The 10,812-nt window shown below is 41.1% G+C and overlaps 1 protein-coding gene across 1 annotated transcript; it reads left to right on the forward strand.

Moving 5' to 3' along the window:
• The first annotated feature begins 840 nt into the window (after window positions 1-840).
• On the forward strand, window positions 841-9,958 carry FGB (fibrinogen beta chain). The gene is made up of 9 exons (XM_028744371.2): window positions 841-980; window positions 1,200-1,220; window positions 2,625-2,831; window positions 3,931-4,114; window positions 5,370-5,597; window positions 6,396-6,509; window positions 7,460-7,582; window positions 8,432-8,717; window positions 9,564-9,958. The coding sequence occupies exons 1-9, from the start codon at window positions 876-878 to the stop codon at window positions 9,790-9,792; spliced, it is 1,497 nt and encodes a 498-aa protein (XP_028600204.2). The 5' UTR covers window positions 841-875; the 3' UTR covers window positions 9,793-9,958.
• The last annotated feature ends 854 nt before the right edge of the window (window positions 9,959-10,812 follow it).

Raw genomic sequence — 10,812 nt, forward strand, 5'->3', positions numbered from 1 at the left:
TGTTAGTAGGAAGACGATAGATGCTTATAAAACTTTGTTTGGCGTGGAGAAAGCTTGAGGTAGCATGCAACTGATAAGCTTAAATAAAAATCGTCATCTGGTTAATCTGGCTGATGTGCCACATTAAAGATTTGCACAAGCTCTTCTCATTGTGTAAGCATTCAAAGCTGCTGATCTGTTGCACAGTGAGACTTAAGGTTGAAGGATAAATTGCACTTTTTAAAATGGAGATGACGTGGTTTAGGATGGGCAGCATGCAATGCCGTTTGAAGACCAAGTTAGCATTTACAAAGTATGAAAAATATCCAAAACCATAGTATGTAAAATTACAGTAACAGACTTGAAACTACACGTGAGTAAAGGAAAGACCAACTCCATAGGAATTAATGGGGCATAGTCACAACAAATAACTCTCCCTATTGATTTCAACGGGATTTAAAGGATGACATTTAACTTTCTTTAGATCTGAGACAATGTAGTTATACATAGCTTTGGGTCAGGTTTGCTGAGACCTGAAGAGCGAAAAGGAGACGAAGGAACAAGACTATCAAGACCCTGATTACAGTTGCAAACACTGCTAGTCTGTTTTCTTTACCCAATTTCTTACGACTACAACATTTTTAATTTCCGCAAATGAACAGGGCTATATTTAAATGACACCTATTTGTCCTCCATTGAAGATGGTACATAGCAGAAGGTGTTGCTCAACTGGAGACTTTGTCCAGGCACAAACTCTGAACATTTAGGTTAAATATTAACAGTGTGTGGGACGGCAGACCTATCGTTAACCGGCTAAGATACTTCAGGTTGATTCATTTATATATGATCACTGACTTGCTTTCTCTGATTTTACAGAGGGGAGGAAAGCTGCTAAGATGCTCACACAATCCAAAATCATGAAACTACTGTTGCTGTTTCTCCTTTCTGTTGTCGTCGTCGTTAAATCCCAGGCTGCTGTTGACTATGATGATGAAGAGGAGGTTAGAATATAAAGGTTTTTTAAAAAATAATAATAATCATGTGTTCGCATTTTTGGTTTAGATTTCAGAAAATAGAGGCAAAACCGAATACCATTTTATTTGCATTAAGGAAATAATAATTTGCAAATTAAACATGTAAGAAAGAAGGGTTGAATTCTTGAGTTATGTGTAATTAATGCTGATCCTTTTCCCTTCTTTCTTCCCTTTTCCTTTATATAGGTAGCCACAACCACAGCTCCGGTAAGACCGAGTTTTCTTCTTAATTAAAGCAAAACAAACCACATAATGCTTACAATTATGGATTCCGTTCCAGAAACTTATATATTTGCTTATAATTTGCTGTCAAATAATTGTGTGTGTGAAAAAAATGCACTTACCTCCAATTTAAGAATTTATTTAATATTGCCATTCCAGAGACATTTATCATTCATTTCTTGAAATAAAGCTGGCGGGTGGGGTGAGGAAAGCCTGCTGGTCCTCATGGGATTATTCAGGTATAGTTTGACTGTTTCCACGTAAGATACTGAAAAGGACATGAGACCATCAGGGGGAAGAAAATTTCTCTAACATGACAATTCAGTAGCACATGAACTTTGTCTATGGGAACACTGTCACCTTTTGTGAATTCAGTTAATCTTTTGAATGAAGTTCAATGGGTAATTATTTGTATTGTAATATATTATCTCATTTTATCTTAAAATTGATTTTTGCCTTCCATTGCTTTTGGATTTATTTTTTCTCAGGTTTTGTTCATTTCATTGGGATGTTAGGTTAGGAATATCTAAGGAACATTAGCCCTATTCCTTATGCATCTTTATGTATTTTTAAGCACAAAAACTCATAATTGTTAGGACCAAACTACACATTTCAATGCAGTTTTTTTTTAGTTTAAAAACATGCTGGGAAGGATGCATTTGCAAGCAAAGAATAAATAGGCAGCATTTCTCTATCTGCTGTTATTCTCCAGATCACATGCTAAGTGATTTCCCCATCCCCTAATGGGTTTCAAAAGAATGTCAAATATATTGAAGAATTTACTTGCCTCCAACCACAGATTTCTGCATACAGTTTTATTCTGAGCTTCCTTGATGACCCCTGTGCCCCCTGCTCCAGTCCAAAATACTAGAGTAGGCCTGGTTTGTTCATAATACCAACCCATGGTTTATTAAACCATGACTTAGTATTACACACAAACCCTGCCCAGTGCTTAACTGTGCTTTATTCACTGCCAACAAACCACAATCTAAAACCATGGCTTGTTGTTGGCTTACAAACCTTAGTTTGTTTTAACTATGACTTAGCGTTACATGTGAACCTACCAGCTTTATTTATTCAAGTTCCATCCTGCCATTCCTGCCAAAGGAGCCCAGATGGAACACGACAAAGCAGCAAAACAGTACAGGTTAAAGAAAAATAAGTAAAATAGATGAAAACATTTTAAACCATTAAGAACATCTGTAAAAACCTTAAAAATACGCAGCCCCGACCCCAAACTATACAGGAGAGAGCAGCTGGAAAATGAACAAAACTGTGGAGGAATAAATACTTTGGTAGATGCATGATGTATTCTTTTTATAATGTAAATTGTTTGCAGATTATAACAGTAACAGGATTATTTATCCTCCCACTGCCGTCGGTGAACAGGTTGACGGCGATGGAGTAGATGCACGAGGTCACAGGCCACTGAACAAAAAACGGGAGCCATATCCAACTCTCCGTCCAGCTCCTCTTCCTCCCAGTAGTGGCTTTAGATATCGGGCTCGTCCAACTAAACCACCTGTGGCTGGCCGAAAAAGAGAGCAGGTTGCATTCCCTGACCATGGAGGCTGCAAACATATGTCGGAAGAGCTGGTAGGTTTATGTGCATTACTAGTGTGGTGGGACAATAATTCTTAAGAGCAAGTAGTAGGTTTCATCCTGTTTGATAAGGCTACCTCTTGGAAGCACTTCGGTGGGAAAGTATATGTGCTTATCAGTCCATTTCTTGTTGGTTTGCTTTGGGCTGTAATCCTGATATTTCAAAAATTACAAACATGCACTGCTGGGGAGCTTGCATCAGAGCTACTTTGCGGGGTCTGTAGTGAAACATCTGTGTGGCCATCAGGTATTTATATGGCAGCTGCTTTTAAACAATAGCTATTTTAATGGTTTAAGAACTCATCTTGTTCACACATCATAACACAGACATTCTATTCTTTATCTCTCCCAATTACTAGCCATCTGTTATGACAAAACCAGCTACAAATGTGTGGCTAGCCAATTAATTGATTTGTTAGCACCTACTTTGTATGCCCAATCCATATATGCTTGAAATTCTGTGGAGGTAACCTTCTTGAAGGGATGCAGGTGGTGCTGTGGGTTAAACCACAGAGCCTAGGACTAGCCGATCAGTAGATCGGTGGTTCGAATCCCCGCAACAAGGTGAGCTCCCGTTGCTCAGTCCCTGCTCCTGCCAACTTAGCAGTTCGAAAGCATGTCAAAGTGCAAGTAGATAAATAGGTACCACTCCGGTGGGAAGGTAAATGGCATTTCTGTGCGCTGCTCTGGTTCGCCAGAAGCGGCTTAGTTATGCTGGCCACATGACCTAGAAGCTGTACGTCGGCTCCCTCAGCCAATAAAGCGAGATGAGCGCTGCAACCCCAGAATCGGCCACGACTGGACCTAATGGTCAGGGGTCCCTTTACCTTTACCCTTCTTGTGATTCAATTCCATATCACTCATGGTCATGTATGAATTAAGCAATCAGATAGACAGGGCCAATTATGTGTCTCTCTCTTTTTTACCCATTCAGAACTCCATGCACACCCAAGCACTATGGGATGGCATCGCTACTTGCATAATTTTTTTAAAAAAGCATGCACATTGAATTAAAAAAATGTACTTAATGTCATGTTAACTCTAACCTACTGCCTTCAGCTGCATTGTGTTTGTGTGTGCGCACTTTTTAAAGGGAGTCTTATGCCCAACTGGATGTGAGCTGCGGACTGCGCTGCTGAAACAGGAAAGGACGGTGAAGCCAACTGTGCAGGATCTAACAGACAAAGTGCAGAAGCTAGAGCAGTCCTCTTCAACTATATATTCTTATACCCATCTGCTGGATGAGAGGCTAGCAAAGAAACAGAAACAAATACTAGGTAAACCCTGCTATTGTCATTTATCACGTGCTGCAAATCAATACATAGGCAAAACTGCCTTGCTCTGGGTATCCTGAAAGGCTTCTCAAGAAGGATGAATGATAATAAAGACCACTAGAGGGCACATTCGTGACCACACTTAAAAAATTTTTAGTCCCTACCTTTATGTATTAGTTGTATTTTTGTAATTGGGTGTCTCAAGGTGACTTACACAACAAAAATAGAAAAAAGCAGAGACATTAAAATCAGACATAAAAATAGCATATAATAATAATAATAATAATAATAATAATAATAATAGTGCCACTCTGGGCAGCTTCCAACAGAACACTAAAATACAATGACCTATTAAACATTAAAAGCTTCCCTCTTAAACGTAAACACTGCTGTCTATTTTGAATAGACTTATTTTGGGATTGGAATGTACGAGCCATGTGTGAAAATGACACATTTAGCAGTATGGCAGTTTGATCATATCAGCCAGCCATTAATCTCCAATCAGGGTAATAATTCCTGACTTGCATGCTGGACCAGATAGGCAGATGTCATCTACAAACATCTGAAGTGCTTGTCCAGGAGATAAAGCAGAAGTCAAATCTTGATCATGGCTTATAACATATTAGTATTTATTATTTCTATTGTACCCTCCATATATATGCGGCTAAGTCCTACTCCTCCTGCCTACCTAGCAGTTCGAAAGCACGTCAAAGTGCAAGCAGATAAATAGGTACCGCTCCGTCGGGAAGGTAAACGGCGTTTCCATGTACTGCTCTGGTTCGCCAGAAGCGGCTTAGTCATGCTGGCCACATGACCCGGAAGCTGTCCGCCGGCTCCCTTGGCCAATAAAGCAAGATGAGCGCTGCAACCCAGAGTCGGCCATGACTGGACTTAACTGTCAGGGGTCCCTTTACCTTTAAGTCCCACTCAGAGTAGATCCATTGAAATTAATGAACCTAAATTAGTCATGACCATTAACTTCAGTGGGTCTACTCTGAGTAGGATGTGTTATTAACACTGATGCTGTTTTACAAAGAATGAGAGGTCAGTTCTCTGCCTCAAGGTGCTTCCAATCTACAGAAATACGCAAAGGATGCAGCAGAGGAATGCGAGGGCAGTGAGAGTCAGTGTCGGATTACTAGCCTATTGGGTGAAAAAAGTCTACTATGGTCTATGTACTGACACAATAAATGCTCTTTTATTCTGTTAGCAGTTTTTTGTTTAAAAAACGTATACATGAATTTGGTTTTTTTTTCAGATAACCAGAATGTAATTTCTCAATACAACAAGGAGGTTGAGGAGCACTACACTTTCATCAAAGATAACCTAGACAACAACATCCCAACTAACCTGCGACTTCTTCGTTCAGTTGTGGATAGTTTGCAAAAGAAAATACAAGAGCTGCAAAAAACTGTCACTTCTCAGTTGCAAGACTGTCGCACTCCCTGTACAGTTTCATGCAATATACCTGTGGTGTCGGGCAAAGGTAATCTCTCTCTTCCCTGAGTTGTCTTGCTCCGCAGTTTGACAGATGCACAGGCAGCCTTGAGGGTGCCACCGGCACATTCACAGAGACCTTTACACCACACTGTCATCTCCAATGAGGCATCTCTTGTGACCACCAAATAATGAGCAGGGCAATCTGACCCCCAGCTATAGCTTCTGTGTCCATTGTGGCTGGTGATGGTCTGGCTACAGCAGCCCTGTAACTTCATCCCAAGATCTATGACAGTGACAGGGAATGTGTGGTCCTCCAGTTGTTGTTGGATTCTCAGATCCCATCATCCCTGACCAGCATGGCCAGGGATGATGGAAGTTGTAGTCCAGCAATGTCTGGAGAGCATCAGGTTCCACATTCTTGGCCTAAGGCCAACTTGCCTGCTGTTCTCCTCTCCTTTCTTCCCAAATGGTTGATGGCCCTCGTGGTAATTGGTTCACTGACATGCTGGCTTAAGCTAATGAAAATCTCTTATTACCTCATTCTACTGTGGGAACCTTGTATTTTAACAAAACGGGTGGAGGAAAGACTTTTCACATCAGTAGGATCCCCAAAAGTATTGGGTGTGGACCCTAAACACAAAGGGATGTGAGTGGGACAGTACAGGTACAGTATTCTTTCCTTCCTTTCATCCTCTCGATTTAATTCATCCTTTAGAAAGTAAGTGGGAGGCAGTAAACAATTTTATGCCTGTATGTAATTGGTTCTACTAATACCAAGTTATTGGGGGGGGGGGAGATTTTTGTAGCTTTCTCAGCAATATATATCATGGCTTTCTGATTACAGAGTGCGAAGACATAATTCGAAAAGGAGGTGAAACATCTGAAATGTATCTCGTCCAACCGGATCCTTTTTTCAAACCATACAGAGTTTATTGCGACATGAAAACAGACAATGGAGGTGAGTTGGGCCAGTGCCTCACATGAGTTCCTTGCGGATTTCCAGGACCCCTTGCCCCTCCCCACCTGTGCTGTTCCTGCCTGATCATCTGCCTCTTCCAGGATGCAAACAGAGATAAGAGCAAGGTGAAGGAGGCAGTGGTGTGGATTGGTCCCAGAGGGAGAGAACAAATCCAAGTGACAGTGGCAAGGAGAGAGGGGAGGCTATTCAGGGAGAAGACTCACTGAGGCTGCCCATTTGAAGCTGCTACTGTGTTGAGTAAAGAGAACTGAAAGAGTGGCAAAGAAATTGGCACCAACTGTATTGCACCTGCAGCTTTTGCGTTAACAAGAAAACAGTTACAGCCTGTCAACTTAACTTTGAAATTAAGTATTTGGTAGTTAAGCATGATGCACATTCTCTACGGCCGGAATTCAATTCTGAGAAGATTCCCTCCCCCACCCCCAGTAGCCTATGTGTTATGGATACTATCACATCAAAGTTTAGCACTTTGAAATCTCATGTGCCACCCTTGATGTGATGATATATTTTTAGAGCATAGTTGCATATTTTGGTATTAAATATCCTGCCCATCTCAAGATGGGCAAGGTAAAAATCTCAGGTTATAATCCAGAGAGTGGGCATCTGACCCCATGAGAAATCAGTTGCTAAAATCTCATTATTTCTAGCAGGTATCGTTCTGTTACACAAGCAATGATCCACTGACAAGTTCTGCTATTGAAATGATATGAGGATGTCCAAATAGACAGTGCATGTTCTTTAGACAAATGTGCAGCTATTTATTTTACTGAAGTCTTCTATATATGAGTACATTCAGACACACTGAGACAGAAATTACTGAGGCCATATTGATGATACACAAAAATGACCTGTGCCAGCATATTTCTTCTTCTTCTTCTCTTCGTTTTGGTTAATGACTGGTGATTTTTGCATCCTTTTACCTTTTCCAGGCTGGCTTCTTATTCAAAACCGCCAAGATGGCAGTGTTAACTTTGGAAGACCATGGGATTCCTATAAAAAAGGGTTTGGAAATGTTGCATCCAGTGGTGGAAAGAACTATTGTGACACCCCTGGTAAGAATCTTGACTCTGAGCAGCTTCTTATTAATGAACTATTATCAGCTGCTTTGGCTGGTGAAGAATGTGAGAGGACATACTGCAACTTGGGAGTTGCATCATTTCTTAGTGGTAGACCATCTGCTTTGTATGTGGAAGGTTTCAAGTTCATTCACCAGCTTCTCTGGGTAGGGTTGGGGGAGTCCCCTGCCAAAAACCCTGGACAGATGCTGCCAGTCAGTGTAGACAGCCCTGAGCAAAGTGGGTCAATAGTTCCACTCGGTATAATGCATCTTCCTCTGTACTTGCAGTCACATGGATCAAGTGGCTGTGTTAATGAATGCCTTCGTCATTACAACATTGCTCAAAGCTGAGTCTCCAGCTGTTATTGGACTATAACTCCCATCATCCCTAGCTAGCAGGACCAGTGGTCAGGGATGATGGGAGTTGTAGTCCAACAACAACTGGAGACCCAGGTTTGATAAACAGTGCCGCCTTAATGCCTGCCACTTTTGACTACCTTTGCTTCCTTTTTGTATCGATGCATAAAGTTTGCACAGCAAAACAGTGTCAAGAAGTGTTTTTTGTAGCTGTCTTAACAGTCTCTGAACTTTCCTCTTACATAAATCAATAAAAGACTGTTGGTTGCATTGGGGAGATTAGAAGAGCAGGGATAAGCAAGATTTCTCTGTTTCTGTTGTTAAAAAAAAATGACATATGGTTTTAACTCACTGTCCAGCTAGGTGTTCTCATAATTCTTGGAACTGCCTGGTTTGGTTCAGGTTTTACAGATTTAGGACAAAGAATAGATTCCTTAAAACCCCTTCTGAAGATTGCTTTAGCCAATGTGTTTTCATTATACCACAGGTGAATATTGGCTTGGAAATGACAAAATCAGCCAGCTTACCAAAATGGGACCCACTGAGCTTTTAATCGAACTGGAAGACTGGAATGGTGATAAGGTTAAAGCACACTATGGAGGATTCAGCATTCAGGGGGAAGCAAACAAGTATCAGCTCTCAGTTAGTAACTACAGGGGCACAGCTGGAAACGCCTTGTTAGAAGGAGCGTCGCAGCTGTATGGCGAAAACCGAACAATGACAATCCACAATAGCATGTTCTTCAGCACTTTCGACAGAGACAATGATGGCTGGTATGTGTATGCATTTGCACTTGGTTTGCTACTGTACTCTGGCACACACATTTGGGTATGACCAGAGATGAATTGCTTCCTTTGCAACTCTTAATGTTGCACGGCTGCAACCTGTTAGGCTGGCATAGTTTATTACCATTGCAATAAATGAACACCGATGGCTGATGGGCACACAGATACATCTGTCAGGCTTTTTTTTGGGGGGGGGGTGTTTCTAATTCAGGGAGAGCTACTTTTGATTAGACATGTATAGGATCATGCTGTCAGGCTGGAACAGATTATAAAAAGTACCCTAGTGTTGAGAGTTATAAGCTATATATAGTGGTACCTTGGGTTACATACGCTTCAGGTTACAGACTCCGCTAACCCAGAAATAGTCCCTCGGGTTAAGAACTTTGCTTCAGGATGAGAACAGAAATCACATGGCGGCGTCATGGCGGCGACACTGGGAGGCCCCATTAGCTAAAGTGGTGCTTCGGGTTAAGAACAGTTTCAGGTTAAGAACAGACCTCCAGAACGAATTCAGTTCTTAACCCAAGGTACCACTGTAATTTATATAAATCATCATTCGGAGAACCATGGGATGATCTCCTGGTTGATTAATAGAGATTACTTTGTCCAAGGAAAATACACCTATTACTGGGTGCACAAGTACATTTATTATGGTTGTAATTATCATTACTATTATTAATTTAAATGTATTACCCACCCTTCACCAGGGCACTTTAAAATTCAGAACTGAAAACAGTTAATAACATAAATTAATATATGTTGGTTTTGAAGATTATGCATTTGCTTTTTTATTGGTGCATGTAAAACATACCTTTTGTATATTTCACCCCGCAGGCCAAATCCAGACCCAAAGAAACAGTGTTCCAAAGAAGACGGTGGTGGTTGGTGGTACAATCGTTGCCATTCCGCCAATCCAAATGGCAGATACTACTGGGGTGGGCATTATACCTCAGAAATGGCAAAACACGGAACAGATGATGGCATGGTATGGATGAATTGGAAAGGGTCCTGGCATTCACTGAAGAAAGCCAGCATGAAGATTAGACCAATCATCCAAGAATAGTGATTGTTATTTAAATAAACAGTGGCAATTTTTTTGTGCTCATATCTGTTTCATGATATATTTGAGCCTAACTGCATTAAAACATTAACCGGCAAACACACGCACTCTGCCATGTTTATGTTGGTTAAATGCACTGTGAATAAAAGCAGAAGTGTTATACAGGCAAGTCGCATCTTACACTTATTTTACTTATGTGATCACAGCTTTGTGCAGATGGGGATGGGAGGGAAATAAATAAAGGGAGAGGGGAAGAAAACCCACTCTCCATTTATTTCCCTTCCCCGAAGGTGAGCAAGGTGCCAAGCTTTGGGAATTTGCAGGAGAGCTTGGGGACACTGCCAGAACCTTTGCACAAGCTTCCCAAAGCCAAGTAAGAAACCCTCCACCTTGCAGGGGTGGTAGTTCCAGGGGCTCCTGGCTTGGATTAACCTCACTGAAATAGTTTGAAAACATCATGTGATACATTTATGACAGATAGGCAACACAAAAACCTTTTGAATACCTCATACTTCCTCTATAGTATTGACATTTTCTGCTCCACTAACTTCATTTCTTTATTACAGGATTTCTTACACACACCCTTGACCTTAAGGTCCCAGGGCAAGTTGCAATACCGTCACACGGTTTAAAATCAGATAAAAGAATTTACATGAAAATCTAATACAATTTTAAGTATTATACAATTTAAATCACACCTCACAGCTGTCAAAGGCCAGGGTAATGAGCTGCGACAAAAGCCAGCCGCATCTTTGTGTGGAGGGAATTCCACAACCTGCCCATTCAAAAGTAGATTCAGAGTGAGGAAATGAGTTCTTGTCTCAAATTCTGTGGGAAAAGCTTCACAACGTAAGAGGTCCTTCTGGATTTGTTCAGTGTTCCATTGAGTACAGCATTCTTTCCCCAGAAGTGGCCAGCCAGAGGCTTCTGGGAAGCAAACTGAGCTGCTGTGTTAAATAAATAAATAAATGAATGAATGAATGAATGGGTGCTTAAATCACCTTGATGCTTCTTCAGCTGGGT

This window comes from Podarcis muralis, chromosome 9 (genome assembly GCF_964188315.1).
Source record: "Podarcis muralis chromosome 9, rPodMur119.hap1.1, whole genome shotgun sequence".
NCBI classification, from domain to species: Eukaryota; Metazoa; Chordata; class Lepidosauria; order Squamata; family Lacertidae; genus Podarcis; species Podarcis muralis.